The 16,507-nt window shown below is 42.6% G+C and overlaps 2 protein-coding genes across 6 annotated transcripts; both read right to left on the reverse strand.

Annotated features, from left to right (window-relative positions):
* Positions 1-759: 759 nt before the first annotated feature.
* slc7a8b (solute carrier family 7 member 8b) lies at positions 760-8,805 on the reverse strand. 5 transcript variants are annotated; one of them, XM_068567525.1, is made up of 12 exons: positions 8,675-8,805; positions 8,040-8,259; positions 6,008-6,212; positions 5,564-5,715; positions 4,511-4,636; positions 3,610-3,763; positions 3,007-3,148; positions 2,721-2,824; positions 2,227-2,323; positions 1,939-2,088; positions 1,517-1,694; positions 760-1,198 (listed from the first exon to the last, which is right to left on the reverse strand). In XM_068567525.1, the coding sequence occupies exons 2-12, from the start codon at positions 8,224-8,226 to the stop codon at positions 1,092-1,094; spliced, it is 1,602 nt and encodes a 533-aa protein (XP_068423626.1). In that variant the 5' UTR covers positions 8,227-8,259; positions 8,675-8,805; the 3' UTR covers positions 760-1,091. The 5 variants fall into 5 exon arrangements, with proteins under 5 accessions (XP_068423626.1, XP_068423653.1, XP_068423636.1 ...); XM_068567552.1 differs by having other exon boundaries at positions 3,025-3,148; positions 8,055-8,256; positions 8,675-8,766; XM_068567535.1 differs by having other exon boundaries at positions 8,055-8,256; positions 8,675-8,766.
* Positions 8,806-10,448: 1,643 nt separating this feature from the next.
* prmt5 (protein arginine methyltransferase 5) lies at positions 10,449-16,095 on the reverse strand. The gene is made up of 16 exons (XM_068567501.1): positions 15,952-16,095; positions 15,471-15,589; positions 14,486-14,571; positions 14,196-14,330; positions 13,985-14,097; positions 13,827-13,876; positions 13,544-13,707; positions 13,286-13,447; positions 13,107-13,184; positions 12,799-12,857; positions 12,238-12,360; positions 11,591-11,766; positions 11,160-11,363; positions 10,956-11,066; positions 10,769-10,833; positions 10,449-10,679 (listed from the first exon to the last, which is right to left on the reverse strand). The coding sequence occupies exons 1-16, from the start codon at positions 16,047-16,049 to the stop codon at positions 10,527-10,529; spliced, it is 1,896 nt and encodes a 631-aa protein (XP_068423602.1). The 5' UTR covers positions 16,050-16,095; the 3' UTR covers positions 10,449-10,526.
* Positions 16,096-16,507: the final 412 nt, after the last annotated feature.

Here is a 16,507-nt window from a genome sequence, read left to right on the forward strand (position 1 = left end):
ACATATATGACCTTGGCTGCATGAATTAGAACTTCTGGTTTGAACCAGCCAAAACACTTTAATCCATGCAGCATTATTTGGCAGTCAGTAGTGTCTGGGTTTTATTTTGAAAGCCAATTCATCTACTTCCCGCTCGTATTGAGGGCAATGTGAATGCCTGAGCCAGGCTGCTTCCTTGCTTGTCACAGCCGCCCATGACTTCCGTAATTTGACTGCTCATTGTGTGTGGACCCCGCCCCTTCTACGTCAGGTGTTACAACAGGTGGATAAAACATTAATGAGCTGCAGCACTGTACCAATACCACTCAGGCTGCATAGCCGAAGCACCATGTAGACGTGGTGAGAGGTATCACCTTAACAGACCCACAAAACACAAGTCTCATGGAAAAAATAAATAGATTTTTTTAGGTGTAGCTATTAGGTTAGATGTATGTTGGAAACTTTCTGTAAGATTTTATTTTCCACAATGAGCTTTCTGTCTATTAATAAACTGAGAATATAGCTTTACCCCCCTACTTTTAGGAAAAGCTTCGGGACTGCATATTCAGCAAACATCAAGGAAAAATAATCAGCTAGCTCTCAACTCTCCATAGTGATGATCAGAGACTAGAGAACATTTGCTCTCTAAAGCCGACACTGCCTCTATTTATTCAAAAGGGAGCATTATGAATTAAATATTATTACATGGCTTGAGTCGAATGAGAAAAATAAAAACATTAAACAAGTGGTGAGTTTCATTTTAGTGTTACTGTAATCAGGGAGAACATAGAACAACATTTAAATACATACAGCTTGCATCTTAAAATGTTCCTCTGCAATGACAGGGCAGTTTAATTCCAACATGAAAACTGACAGGTGTCTTATTGTCAGTTGCAATGTTTCATAAATTCAAACTGTGACATTTCTCCAACATCTGTTCCCAGACCACATACTGAAACGGTGGTGAGTATTAAGGCCGGTTACAGCAGCACAAGATACTCCAGTGTTGTCCAAAATGAAGTGAATATGTAGGAGCATTTTTTCTGAGTTTTTTTCCCACAAAAATCACAAAAGTTTGAGACCTTTCCAGCGTTCATTCCTGCAATGTTCAATCAGCTGTCGTAATTATCATCAGCACCTTGGTTTTGAGGCCCCCTGCTCTCTACCATGACTGGACAGACCACCATACAGAGCTTCTGGCACAGATGAGTGATTTTACCTGGATGCAGAGGGAGGGAGAAACATTTTGATAGTAAGTGTTAATTGTTCTTAATTCACACACACACACACACACACACACACACACACACACACACACACACACACACACACACACACACACACACACACACACACACACACACACACACCAGCAAAAAGGGAACATCTGTACGTTCCGTTAACTGCTCCATTTAATGAGCAATCCCCACTGCAATTCACTTTGAAATGGCGACAAATGAGTCTGCCTACCTCAAAGAGTTCCAGAACATAAATATAACATGTCATTTTATCTAAGACACCAGGACGTTGCCCTTACCAATGGCATTATAAAAACAGCGCGGCTTGTTTTCCCAGTAGACTCCAAGAAAATATACTGGGACACCGGTCATCAGGATGGCCACAGCCGTACTGCAGACAACCGGCTCAGAGTAGAAAGAGAAGACCAACAGGAAGGCCCAGAACAGCAGGTAGATCATTGGCAACATCAGGTTCACCTGGTGGAGGAAGAGCAGGTTGTGTTGTTGAGGAAATACACAAATCACACATGGTCTTACCATTAAACAAAGTTTAAATACATATTTGCCACATAGATACCTTTTTAAGATCAATCTGTTTTTTATTTGGTTATTAAAAGGATTTGTGAAATTGGATCAATGGTTATCAATTAATCAGAATTAGATAGAAGTTTTGGCAAAAAAAAAAAAATCATCTCTGTAGTCATTCCGTCCGGGTCTTTACCTTGATTGGTCGATACAGGTCGGGCTCTTTAATGCGCAGCACAATCTGCCCGGCGATAGTGATGCCATAGAACAAGTAGCTGATGAAACCCAAGTAGTTTATGAGGGTGTAAATGTCACTGGTGCACAACATCAGCAAGGTGGAGCTCACCTGAATGTGGAGAGGTGGGAGGTGGAAGTTAGCATTTCTGCACAAGAACACATGGCTAGGAAAAAAAAAAAAAAAATAGATGTTGCGTGTTTGTCGAGTGGAACCGGGGTGGAGGGGGGGGCGCGCTCAGGAACTCACAGTGAACAATAAGGCTGGGATGGGAGTGCAGTTTTTGACGTGAATCATGGCCAACAGACGTGGGAGATGGCCTTCCCTCGCTCCGGAAAAAAACAGCCTGAGCGACAAACCCAGAGAGAGGTTAGAGTCCAGAGCCAGCTGGTGCTCTCCTTGCACGAGCCGAGAACCTCAGGTGATTATGGGAGTGCCGGTGGAGAGAACAGTGGGCGCAGTATTTTGGGAGGTGTTATTGATCAAGCGGGGTTGTTTTACGAGTCAAATATGCTCAAAAAAAGTGCTCTAAAAGTTAATCTGTGCCCTAAAACTAGATCTCATACTGCCCATGATTTTTATTCCAGTTAAGCTTCTCTTTCCTCCCCCCCCCCCCCCCCCCACACCTCCCTTTCCCTGTCCAGCTCTCTCCATGTACAGGCTAAATTATCAATCTGGGTCAAAACAAAACTATGGAAGCTGCAATAAGATGAAATGGACAGAACGGGGAAAGACAAACTGACCGAGACGATGTGAAGAGGGAGCCATTGACCCCGCCGAAGGTGGAGAGCGCCACAGAGATGGGCATGATCCATGACATTACGCCAAGCAATTTATCTCCAAATGTCTGAGAGAAATGTTAGCAGAGGGAGTGAGAGAACAAGTAGTACACACCTGAACAACAACTAATCAAAAAGGGATTGCAGGCCAATCAGTTATGCTACAATGTGGAGTGCCAGATTAATGCTGTTACTCTCAATGCAACTCCTTCATTTCGAGGTGTACACACACACACACACACACACACACACGGCTGCATTTTCTCACAACTGCCACAGTATTGGAGGCGAGCAGCTCCTTGGGGCTCATGGCCGTGATGTAGGCCAGGTTGGCGGACACGTATACGAAGGTGACCACGGGGATGGAGATGAAGATCGCATAAGGCAGATTCCTGTGAGAAGGAAGACGAGGTATATTAACCATTTCCGTTGACTGTTAATTTATCTGTGGGAGTGTCAAACTTCAAACCTTCGACTACAGTCAAACAGAGTAAATCTACATGTACAAATAATTTTTATTTCCAAGTTTCCAGAGTTCTCGCAATCTTTTAAGATGCAAAGAGTGGAAATCTCTACCGCATAATCGGCGCCATCGTTTGGCAACAATCATCCCTTAAAACAAATATTCAATTCAAGCTGAATGCTTATTTGAGCAAATAAGCTACTTAAACCGTGTACATTGTGGCCTTCTCCGTATGTTGCGCAAAGTATTCTTTAACATTTGGTTTTTTTATTATAAACTCATTTATTTTTAATTAGGTCTTTATAAAACCATTTGTTTTTTAATCTCAAATCTCCTTTGAAAAATCATTTAATGAACTATGGTTATGTTTGCACTTTGATGCTTGTTCACCTGATCGGGTTCACCAGCTCCTCTGTGACGTAGTTAAGGTTGTTCCAGCCTGCGAAAGCAAAGGAGCCTTGTAGGAAGGCCAGAGCCAAATGCCCGACGTCGTAGTCTCTGAAGGTCTCAAAGGCTTTTACTGGCTGCAACCAGTAATAGTGACCTGAGAGCCACAAGGTAAATGTCAGACTTCCTCAGAAGTCCATCTTTTTCTTCACTACATGAACAGCAGAGGCCGCCAGACGCAACACTTGAGGCCTTTACATGGATTTACAGTTTCTGTTATGATCCTTCCATGTTACAGTTCATTACTGCCCTTTAAATCAGATTTAGAAGTCTGACGCGTTTACAAACTTGTATTACATGAAAATACCTCGTTAAGGTCTACTCCTCTACATGCATCTTATTGGTGGAGACAATTAAGCCCCATTTTTAACAGTGTAAAAATTCAGCCCACTGAATATTATTTTCTCATAGGAGAAAAATAGTCACTTTCTGCATCCCCAGCTTCTGTCACAGAGTGGGACACGAGGGGGCTAGGTCCCATAATGAGTGCGTGTTGGATTAATGAGTGGGATGAAGAGCTATGAGGGACTGTAGTCCCTCTGTCACATTGGAATCACATCCTGGGGAAGGCACAAGGGAACTATATTGTGGCTAAAGCGTTGCTGCCATTTTGGCATCATAGCTAAAAACTTTTTTTTAGTAAGGGTCGAGAAAAATAGGGAGGGGGTTATGAGATGATTCATAAGAGTAAAGCTACATGGGGTGAGGGGGATGGATACATTGCAGACATCATGCAACTACAATTGCCGCCACTTCCCTTACAATGGGCGAAAAGCAAAAAATGATATGGAACGACTAGAGACGTGGACAGAAAGAAACGGGCTGAGTGAAAGAGACACGCTACCTTTGACTACTTCCACAACACCCAGGATTATGATGAGAACCAAGGCCAAAAGCTTGCCGGTTGTGAAGATATCTTGGACATACATGGCCCAGCGCACGCTGGAGCAGTTCACCCATGTCAAGAACACTGCAGGACAGCAAGAGAAAAGTTAGAATGATGCCTGTTGACATGGGAGGAATGGTTTTGGCCCATTATAGAAACAATGCAAATGTGCTACCTTCTAGAAAACTTATCCTCTAAAATTGTCTAATTTTTCATGGTATAGACACAGACACACAGCTAAATACTTCAACTGATTTGACCGATTAGATCCTATATTTTAAACTCATGTTATGATGGGAATGTGATGATGGCCTCACATGCCCATCATGTGGCAATGAATGTCTGATTGAAGACGTTTCTTCTCACAAGGCAGTAACAAAGCCAGTATTAATCTTCCGAGTGGCACTTATGTGAAACTAGTGCAAACGTTGCTTGACATAAGCACAGCAATATAAATAAAAGCCGGCCTCCGTAGAAAAAAAAACAACTTCTGCAGAAAAGTATTTGCGTGACCAATCTTCTGAACAGTGTTCAGTATAACATGCATTTCCCAGGGTTTGCATGATTACCTGTACACATTAAGGTAGACCCGAGCAAATTAAGCATCTCTCTTCCATGCAGTTAGTCATACAGGGACCCAGGGATACAGCCATGCTAGCAGCTCTGTGAGGCTGTAGTTAGCATTTAGCTTGAAGCACCACCATGACTTTAAGTCCTCAGTAAGTCTCAAACTCTCACAATGCCTAGAATACAACTTATGCATTATTAATGCGACGTCTTGTTGCGCGGCTCATCAATGTCCAGCAACACATTTTGAGCAATTTGTACAAGATGATAATCATGCCCAAGCAAATATTATTAAGTTCTCTCAATTTTGTTATTTTCCTCACAGATACACACAAAGTTCTTCTAATAAAAAGGGTTTAAAAAGTCTTTTAAAATAGATTCATGCCCAAAATGAATTCCTCAAAACGACAGCCATTTAATCTCGAGTTTAATTTCATGACTCACGCAGGCAGGCAGTAGCAAGCAGGCGCGTGCTGCTTTCTGGGGGAAGGCAGGAGGAAAAAAGGGGCTGCAGGATGTAGTTTGAGAAGGTGAGAGCAAACACAGCCTGGTTAGTCGGAATGATGATCAGCACTGCGATCCACAGACGCAGAAACCTGAGAGACAGCAGCAGCAGGCGGTTGAGGAGACATGGCAGCAGACTTGTCACACACCCAACTGAAGAATATTGGTTAAGTGTATTATAGAAATGCATCGTCGTTAAAGTCAGGATAAATGAGTGGAAGTGGTTCAGTGACAGTCTGGGAACACAACGCAAAACATTAGGAGAGACTTTTATTATACGGTCAACATGGTTTGGAAGTATGGCTCTTGCTATGTCATTTCCTAAGGCAAATTTAATGCATCGTTGGAGCAAAATTGGAGCACACAAACAGCATTTGTTCTCACCCAGCCAAAGATCCAAATATGTCGTTGACATATAAGTAGTCTCCCCCCGACTTGGGGATGGTCACCCCTAACTCTGCATAGCAGATCGCACCAATGGCTGTGACAACTCCGGTGGAAACCCACACAATGATGGCCAGACCCACTGAGCCAGCATTCTCCAGGACCCCCTTAGGACTCACAAAAATCCCTGATCCAATGATGTTACCTGAGAGAGTTAAAAATAAAAACAGACAGGAGAAATTAAGAGAAATAAATCAGAAGCAGTTGCTTGGATTTTCTGGCATATTAACGTCAGTCTAATATTGTTTTAAATAGTGTGAATGCAATGAGATAAGTCATAAATCTTTTGTATGAAGCATAAATTAGCAGATAATATGCATATGAACTGTGGGAAGCATGAACAAAAAAAGCATAAAGCCACAGCAACAGATCTCAGGCTATAAAAAAAGAGATACAAGTTATTGTCACATCACAAACCAGTACAGAAATACCCTGCGCTTTAACGTCAAGTTGTTTTTTATACAACACTTATGTCACCTATGGATCACCACAAGTGACATTTTTGTGCATGGCCCACGCTACTGGAGCATAAATTTGTTTCACAAAGGCTATAATATTATAAAAGACAAACAGCTATCCCCATGTCCCATATGCTCACTTCTGCTCAGCCCATGTGGGGGGAAACCGGCTTTTTTGGGACCAATTATAATTTGGACCAATGTCAAAATTGTGGCGCATCGTCCATTTTACATCTGAAGGTAGTGGAAGGTTGTTACTACTGCGGCGGCAGCGACACAAGACTGACAATTACCACCTTTGTAGTTGCTTGTTTTTCCAGAATTATATTAAAATTGTCTTTGTTTTAAAAGGAGTATATACAAGATTTTTGAAACTTCCGAGTTCACATTGTGTGGCTCCTGGGACCAATAAACGAATCCAAAAGTCAAATACAACCTTGTTGAAAACATCCACTGACATTTTCAGACAATAGCAGTACACTCAGGAGACCCTGCTTACCCAGATTTATTTTAAAGAATGCATTTGGCATCTTGTGCAGTTTGAATGAAATGAAAAGACGCACCAACAGAGGGAGAAGATCAATAAGCTTTTACACTCATTCATTATCCATAATTACTCAATATATTACAACTAGGCTACAGCTACTTTTCTTCCAAAAATAATTTTTTTTAAAAGACGACCACACTAACCATGTTTAAGAAGGTGATAAAAAAATGTGGTATCAACAATTAGTGGACACTCATTAGTTGAATTGCTTTTCATTGACATTTTGTTAGCCCTTTCTCTGCAGCGGCGTGTCTGCGGTGGCGTGGCGAGTTTGCGACGTGTCTACTGCAAGTGTGTTTTTTCTTTTGTCAATACCTAAGTGTACAAATGGATAGATAATGTATTTTTGAAGACTTACTACTTACAATATGCAATACTATAATGAATTTTGTTTTGCGACTACTACTACTACTAAATTTCACATCAGATTATATTACACTTATTTAATATGTATAATGTACCAGCCTTTTTTAATTTGACCATATCATGTCGTACTGGTAGACCACCATTATGAGACGGCACTGTTAGTCTAAGACACACTGGAATAATTATTCCACCGTAACCCTGAAAATGCACATCTATTGAGTGTGACTGCTATTATAACCACATAATATAGATTCTAATTAACTGGAGGATATACTTTCTTCTACACGTAGATCTTAAACCCTTGAATATAAATAGGAGCCCCACCACCTTACAGAGGAAACTAATTTAGGGATTGTTTTAAATGAAAATACAGGTTGGATAAAATCTCTACTGTAATGAATCCCAAGTGAAACTCAATTTAAATTTGATGAAAATAACTGGTTTGTTCCCCTCAGCCTAAGCCCATTATTTAAAACCACAAATTATGACAAAGCATCACAGTATGAAGTACCGATGATTGGCAACACAGTCATAAAATATTTTGGTCGCTTTAAACTCTTAAAAAAAATTGGTGGGAGTTCACCAGCCGTGGGAAACACACCATGGAGGTTCTTACCGATTATAATGGCACAGGCGCTGAGCAGGCCGATCTGTTTCTTCAGCGTCACCCCGGAAGGTCCAGCCGCCGCTCCCGCACCGGTCTGCGGGCTGCGGGGCTGCGGGGCTCCGGCCCCGCCGAGGCTGCTGCTGCTGCTGCTGCCGACACCGCTGCTGCTGCTGCTGCTCATCCTCAAGTCGAGGCTCCTGCTTTGCCGAGTCTGCTAATATCAATTAAGTGTGAAGGCAGAATTTGTTTTGAATGAATAATACTGATACTAATGAATGCTGGTGGTATTGGTGACATCTTCAGTTGGCTGCAGGAGGCTCGTGCTCAAATTAGAAGCCGCGTCCTCGCGTGAATAATGAAGATGAACCGAGGCGGCCTCTCGGTCTGGAGAGTTTACCATTAACACATGTTCGCAATGATAAGTACATTGAGACACATAACGTTACAAACTGGTTAATGTTGAGGTGTTAAAAGTAATTAAAAAAATTCGCGGGTTCAACACGCCTCGTGACAGTGACCGACATGCAACGTTTGTTCCTGAATGAGCAATTAACCGTCACACTTAACCTCTTGCTCTTTGTTTTGCGGCGTAAAACCCGAAGCAACAGTTACTAAAGTAAGGGACCCACCTTGTTCAGCAGCTTGACTTGAACCCCCCTAAAAAGCTGCCTGTGAGGTGACGGGCTTCATGCTCGGGCCTTGGACCTCCCGGCTGGCCGAGATAACAAGAAAAGGTAAATATTTTCAACCAATCAGCTTCGCAGCCTCAAAACGTCTCTCACCCCGCCCTTTCGAGGAAGGACCCCAAGCTCCTGAAGACACACTTCTCCTAATAGCCCGCTTACGCTTACCTTTTATATGTTGCCTAAATATACCTTTTATTTTATTTTTCATCTCCTATAAGACCATAAATTTGATTGGCACTGCTCTTAGCTTTTGTGGAACTGTAAGTTTAAGCTTATGAAGTTACTTAGTCATACTTGCCTGCAAACACTAGTTTAACACAGTGTACAATCTTATATAGATAAGTCTGCTGTCTGCAGTTCTTCTATATTTTATATATAAATATTTTAAATCTGACTGTTTTAATGTTTTCTAAATTGTTGTTTAAATCTGCTTGTGATGGTTTTATGTGAAGCACTTTGAATCGCCTTGTTGAAATGAGCTATACAAATAAACTTGCATTACCTATAAAACATATAACATTTACAAATGTATTATTTGTTAACACTTTAATTACCCTTTGACCCCAGTTTGTGTGTGTGTGTGTGATTGCAGGTTTCAGAAATGCTCATGCTGACGTTACATCATATTGAGCTGGATCAGCTGTGATTAAAGAGCATATTTAGCAGCTTTTGTACTCCAAGGGTTAAATTTAACTTTGACCGTTGTATAGATACAGAAAAACACTTGCTCGCTGCATAACTGAAGTTTAGAGCTGATGACTACGCTTCGTTACATCCGACAGGTCTGTAACGATGCCTGAATCACTGCAAATCAGGCACAAGATTTATTTACACTAACAAATACATTATTTAACAGTACACCTGCCAGTTGTCCATGAACACATTGATTTCTTGTGAGCCAACAGATTATCATCCAAGGGAGAAATCTACTGGACAATAAACCATCCTCCCTGCCATCTCATATTAATGACAACAGACAACACTGCTTCTGGTTTCATTCTAAAAAGACTCAGACATTTATAATGACTTACATTATGACCCCAATAACTTGCAGAGTGCAGATGGTATCAAACAACAAAGTTCATCCCCAAAGGAGTACATAACATTGTTTTTAATTGACATCGTTCAAACACAGAAACAAAAAGCCATCAGAGACAGCCCCAAAAATAATAAGGTATGTGACCTGATGGCATAACCTTCCTCTGACCCTCTTCTGCTGAGGGGAAGGACATTTCATCAGTACGCAAGTATCAGCATGAAATTTGTGTTGGATAAGGCAAAGGTTCGGTTGGGTTGAGTGTGTCTGCAACGTCTGTTCAGAAGAATGGGGGCAGAGGATTTACAATAAACCAGTGACGAGGTGTTTGACCTAATCTGAATGAGCCAATCTCACAGCAATAATACATTTTGTGTACAGGTGATGGTCAATGCCGGCTTGAACAGACTTTCAAAAACACACACTGAAAAACATGGTTCATCCAATCAACTCTTTTTGTTATTTGAAAACTTATAAGTGTCCAACACCGGTCTCTTTAAAACCCGGACTGCACTTTATGGGTTTTGCACCACAAGTTCAGGTTTTAACGGTGTGTGTGTGTTATATATATATATATATATATATATATATATATATATATATATATATATATATATATATATATATATATATATATATATATATATATATATATATATATATAAAAATAAAAGAGCCGGGACACTTGGACGGCCACCAAGTCGTACAGAAAGATGTGAGAAAGTGTGTGTGTGGATGGGTTTTGCTGACATGTCGTCATCACAGGCCGATGGTGTAGGAGCGTCCAGCTGGATTGTGGATGGCGGAGCAGGAGGGCTCAGTCACGGCCCATTCATACCACACCTTCTTCCCGTTGTTGCAGCGCCAGAAGCGCACTGCGACATCCTCATCCCGGGATATAGAGATGGGTTGCTGTCAGGAAGAACAATTTGGGGATTGATAAGCGAATGAAACTGATATGCACTGTTCATGGTGAGAAAGTTTTTGTCTTTGTCACTCACTTTGAGGGGGAAGAAGATGGGGAACCAGGAAAACATTCCAGGCGAATGCGTGGCGGGTTTTATACCTGACACACACACACACACACACACACACACACACACACACACACACAACATCAACATCAACATCAACATTTAGATCCAATCTTGCCACAACACGACTTCCCTCTAAATAAAGAAGACTTACTGAGTGTGACATCTTTGTACAGCGTGGTCTCAAAGTAGCCGGCGAAACCATGCAGCACGGTGTTGCAATCTACTGAGAATCTGAGGCACTGATACCGGTTGTTGTCCATATCTGAAAGACGCAGCAGCGAAAGAGTTAAAGAGTCAACGTGGATTTTTTTTTCCCACGGGACATGCCATATGAGTCGTGTGCGTTTGAGCCTACCTTTTGTAGGGTGTATGAAGGTGAAGCACGCTTTGGGCTCAGCCAACTGGTGGAAGTTATGGAGGCGCACCACGTAGGGTGTCTCAAAGTGGCACTCCGGGTCCTTGTCGCGCTCCCGGCACCCTCGTACCTCGTTGTAGAGCTTGGAGGAGGACAGAGGAGCCAGGAAGGACGTGTAGGAAGAGGGGATGCTCACTCCGTCATCTGAGAAAGACGTGGTCAGACGAGGAAAAGAGAAAGTGCTTTGAGATGCAGGGGAGCGTAAAAGGGTAATGGAGGACAAATGCTTTCCTTGCGGTTGATGTGGCAGACGACCTGCTTTCAATGACTTTGCAACTGCATTTGTAGTTAATACTTTTACAAATAAAAATAAAAAAGGGTGGGAGGGTGGGGGGCAAAGAGAGTTCACAATTGCCACAAAACTCAAGTACCTTTGAGGAAGTGCTGTGCTCCATCTAAGCACTCGGGGGAAAGTTCGTTGTCACCAAACGATCCCAGCAACTCGCTGACGATGATGTCGGCTTTCTCGGGTGCCGCCCAGTCACGCATGTCACACGACACCACCGACACCTGATCCCCCCACTCCTCAAAGCGCCAATTCTCCAGCCTGAACCAGTACAGAAGTTGGTTGATCGTTTGTGTGAGGCAACAATAAAACCAGCATTTGACATTTTTAGGTTGCATGAATTGATATGCACCTGGTGAGCGCCTTTTGAAAACATACTGAATGCTCAGCCTTTTCTTTCTTTGTTGTTTTAGCCAAACTCGAAATGTTGTGCCGATAATACTCCTTTCATTCTGAGTAGGACTTTTACTCTCCGGGTTTACTTAAGTACTTTTACCACCATTGCCAATACCCACATTCCAAGTTTGGAAAAAGGGTGAAAAGTAAAGCAAGACAGTGTTTGTCACGAAATCAATTAATGAAAACACACATTCAGGTCGCGGTGAAATACACTTCAGCAGACGTCATTTCCACCGCTGCTTTATAGTTAGAGGGGAAAGGACTCATCCTTATGTTCGGCTGTAGAAAATTTAAAACTGCACAGACACAAGCTTTGACATGTATTCCACTCACGTGATTACCGCGTTGGGATTCTTCTCCACCGCGTACACCTTCAGCTTCCTGTCGGCCTGTCTGGCAGCTCGCAGGGACGCATTGACCAGGGGACCCCGACCGGCTCCCAACACCATTAACACCCTGCGACAATGAGACATCATCTTTCAGCCTTAGAGATACAAACCTTTGGAGGTCAGCACCAAATTCTATGAGAGTGTGCTGCGGCCTTACGGGCCTTTGAATTCACGACAAAAATCACGGCAATAAATAAATCAAACCAATCATGACACTGACGCACATGAAAGCAAACTTGATGCATCTCAATACAAAAATCTTGTTGTGGTGCTGCCCTGATGTGGTTCTTGTATAGTGAATGTCTTTTACTGATGTTTTATGCTCCGGTCGGTGTTAACTTTCTTAACTGCGACGTTATTATCTTGTTTAGTGCCCAGGAATGACAGGTATAAATTAACCAATAGCTAAATCGGGTGTCGCCAAGGGGCTGTGCACTGTGCCAGTCAAACAAATACAAATTGTTTTAAGTGTTGTCGTTTGCAACATTTGAATACAGATACTCACTGGACGTTTGTGTCTTTCTGCTCCTCAGGAACTCTGTCAAGTAGACATTTATATACAGCCTGTAGACACAGGGACAAAGCAAGTGGATCAATATGTCGATAGTGTGAGAGCACTACACAAGTGACAATGAGTCCTGTCCGTACTCTCCCTTCAGTTACAGACGCACACATTGACTAGAGAACACTCAAAATTTAATGCACCCGAAAAGCTGTACATGCCCTCCGTGAATGCTGTGTTCAAATACGCAAGACATACCGTGAACGACAGGTTTGATTTGAATGGCTGACTTAAGGGTTTACTGGTCTTACCTGTTGGTACTGTGAATATTTGATAGGATCCTTCTCAAACACTTCATATGTCTGAGACTCCAGATTGTCCATGAGGGGCTGATGGAGGAACAAAAACACACCTTTAGTCTTCATAGCTTCAAAAGATGAAAGTAACATTTCTTCTTTGTATTTGTGAAAACCTAATGGACATTCCATACCTGCAGGGGAGACTGCAGATAATCCTCGTAGCCCTTGGCGAAGAGCTCGTACGAATTGGGCGCAGGCCGGTTCTGGTTGAGGTATTCCAGGTACTGCAGGTAAGACTGGAAGTTCTTCTCAGTGTGGCGATTGGCGCCTGTGAAGATGAACTGCGCCTCTAACTAAGAAAAAAGACGGATTGTTTTTATTAAAAACTACACTTCCGCATTTGGCAGTTTACTTTTTTTATTATTTTAGTTGAAGCTGTGGAATCATACCTTGAAAAGACTGAAGATGATTCGTTGATGGGCTTTGGACAGAACAGGGAAACCCTTCTTATTAGTTAAGAAGATGCTGGTGGGAAGTATGGCTGCTTTGATAGGCTCCCCGAGCCACTTATCAATCACTGCATCTGACGGCATGTCTGCTCCAACTTCAATAGCTTCAGGAATACAAAAAGAAAAGCACATCTTCAGGCCCAGACACAACCATAATTATTTATTCTTAATGCACTGACTTTGCTCCAGGCTTGTGTTTCACAGTGTGCTAACTCTCTCTCACCGAGACAGATCCTCTTGTTGTAATCACAAAGGGTTCTAAATGAGTGCCACCTAAAGGGAGAGAGGGAAGTAAACAAAATGAGTCTCGGTTTTAAAGGAAATCAATGGCAGCTGTATTAGCATGCAGACTGCACTCGACTGTTCAGGACGTGGACTAACCAGCCCCAGGTCTTCTCATCAACACTTGTGTCATCGCCACTGGTGCTTGGTTCGTTCTCGATCAGATCTTCCCGCGTGTCCTCCGACGCCATCAGCGGGACACGTATCCAGAACTGATCAGACAACAAAAGTTAGTTAAAGAGAATTTTCGACAAGATTAAAAAAAGCAATCTACCTGTGCACGTTGTAGTTGATTCGGGCTCTAGCTTACATTTGAGGTGTGGTGTCCAGTGTGGATGTGGTTCAGCAGCAGACGGGCTAGATTGGCACAGTGGGGGCCCTTTAAAGGCATCATGAAGACAGGCAGACCCAGGTAGGCTGAGAAGTTTAGCTCCTGAGCCAGAGCCTGGACAGAAACAAAAGGGAAAAGAAGGACGAGCGGGCAAGGAGACAGATTCAGAGCGGGTTGACAGGACTTATGCCATCAAATCTGGAGAGCAAAACACTTTTGGTATTTTATTTTAGGATCAATAATTACGTTCACCAAGTTGAGGAACTTACAGCCTCTGAGTTTCGGCGCTCGATCTCGATCTCTGAATCTGCGTCGACCCATTGAGAAAGCTTCCCAACAATAAGAGTATTCCAATCTAGACAAAGCGAAATAAAAAAAGGGGCATTAACTGATTTATTACAACAGTTTATAAAACCTTTGAGTTAGTTGACTTTTACTAGCATCATGTTTAGCAAACAACAGCATTTTTGTTTGTTGGTTAGTGATCCCACAATAGACAGGCCAATGGAAAAAGATGTCCTAACAGGTAAGTCACATACATATTTAACAGTACACTGACATCTTGAGGTGCAAATATCAAACAAACAAGATCTCTTATGATGTCCTTTCTTTTTTGAGTGTCTGTGATTTTCCAGCATTGTGTTTCCTGTACTCTAAAATTCTCAATCAAAACTGTAATTTAAAAAAGTTATTGTACCCCCGCTTCAACCCTTATAATGATCCATCAGGGGGCCGTTGCAATAGTTCCCTTATTGACAGAGAGAGCAGAATAAAAGCACTCTTAACCCCTAACATGATTTGAGACTGGAGAAAAACCCTGACCCTCCTCCCCTTAGATATGCTGCTATAGGGCTAGACTGCTGGGGGCATCTTATGATACACTGAACTCCTCCCCTCCTTCTTTCTCTTCTTTTTTTTCTCATATCCCTTTTCTTTTTTCCTCCCCTTATGGATAAATTATTGTCTTTCAATGCACTTTACTAACTCTACTTCTTTCCGGGAGCCTCTGTGCTTCCTCGCCTCTAGTTTCTGTCCATCCTGGGAGAGGGGTCCTCCTCTGTTGCTCTCCCTCAGGTTTCTTCCCCTTTTTCCCTGTGAAAGGGTTTTTATTATCTTTATTTGGGGGAGTTTTTCCTGATCCGATGAGGTCCTGGAACAGGGAGGTTATCTGTACAGGTTGTAAAGCCCTCCGAGGCAAATCTTCCATTTGTGATCTTGGGCTATACGAAATAAACTGAATTGAAAGAGACCAACCTCTTCCACACAGCAGCAGATCTGATCGCGTATGAGCGCCGGATCGGGATTTAGCGGGCTCCAACTCAAACTCCCTCCTCAACCTCGAGTGGAACAGGGGCATGCACAGGAAGTCAAACCTGTGCACAAGAGAAAAAGAGCATTGCATTTTAGCGTCGATATCATGTATAATGTCATGCAGAGGCGAAGAGCAAACAAACATAACGGTTTATTTCACTTACTTCCCCGCCAGCTCACACAACAATACAACCAAAACAGACAATACGAGTAGAATAAACACTTCACACTGGTATCACGCATCGTTGTGATTGGGCACGTGCTGGTAATTCACCGGCTAGCTTAGCGAGCCTCGCGCACTGGCATCATGCTAGCAAACACCACGCACGGACTCTGCTAGCAAACTAGCCCACCACTCTCGCCGACACACTTTTACCGCCCAAAAAACTAAAAGAGACATCGCGGAGTGCAGCGGTATCCTCACCCGAGTTTGGCGACAGCGGCCAAAGTATCGGCTACCTCCGGCACACAGTTCAAGTCTCTCCCACAGGATACCCTGCTCCCCGTGCTCCCAGACGCCATGGTTTTAGCCGACTGAATGGATTGACTTGAACCGTCTAGTAGCACTGGTTTACGAGGAAACGGGCGCCATCTTGGATCCGTAAGGGCTACCGTGCTCATTGGTTTGCGAGATGACGTTTACCCAAAATGGCGTCGCAGGTACTGCAGTTGCATGTATCGTAAATTACCGCGATAACTGCGAGGTCTTCGGCGTGTGAACGTTGAACTCAACAGTTTATGTATTCAAATCTTTCGCGTAATTTGTTTTGTTTAAACAGTGATATTTAGTTATTTAAAAAGATAAACGAAATTACCCGTCATTAAATAAAAAATATACTGTCAGAATAATTTAAAAACAGGTTTTGAGAGTCAGATGAGTTGTTATTTGGCTTTGCTCTACTTCAGTTACTCTAGAACTAAATTATAGATCTCCGGGCCTGGAGACAGCTCCAGTACAGAAAGGAAGTTTGTCACAAGAT

This window comes from Clinocottus analis, unplaced genomic scaffold (genome assembly GCF_023055335.1).
Source record: "Clinocottus analis isolate CAN_PGR_092001 unplaced genomic scaffold, fCliAna1.0.p SCAF_11, whole genome shotgun sequence".
NCBI lineage: Eukaryota > Metazoa > Chordata > Actinopteri > Perciformes > Cottidae > Clinocottus > Clinocottus analis.

What these genes read in the sequence shown, in the direction of transcription:
- slc7a8b (XM_068567525.1), bottom strand. Translation starts at nt 8,226, where the DNA reads ATGAGCAGCAGCAGCAGCAGCGGTGTCGGCAGCAGCAGCAGCAGCAGC. An exon ending in TCCCTCTTCACATCGTCTCG is followed by an intron (nt 2,324 to 2,720) that starts GTCAGTTTGTCT and finishes TTTGTCGCTCAG; the next exon opens with GCTGTTTTTTTCCGGAGCGA. An exon ending in ACCTGTATCGACCAATCAAG is followed by an intron (nt 1,695 to 1,938) that starts GTAAAGACCCGG and finishes TTCCTCCACCAG; the next exon opens with GTGAACCTGATGTTGCCAAT.
- prmt5 (XM_068567501.1), bottom strand. Translation starts at nt 16,049, where the DNA reads ATGGCGTCTGGGAGCACGGGGAGCAGGGTATCCTGTGGGAGAGACTTG. An exon ending in AATATTCACAGTACCAACAG is followed by an intron (nt 12,858 to 13,106) that starts GTAAGACCAGTA and finishes CTGTGTCTACAG; the next exon opens with GCTGTATATAAATGTCTACT. An exon ending in AGCACAGCACTTCCTCAAAG is followed by an intron (nt 11,364 to 11,590) that starts GTACTTGAGTTT and finishes CGTCTTTCTCAG; the next exon opens with ATGACGGAGTGAGCATCCCC.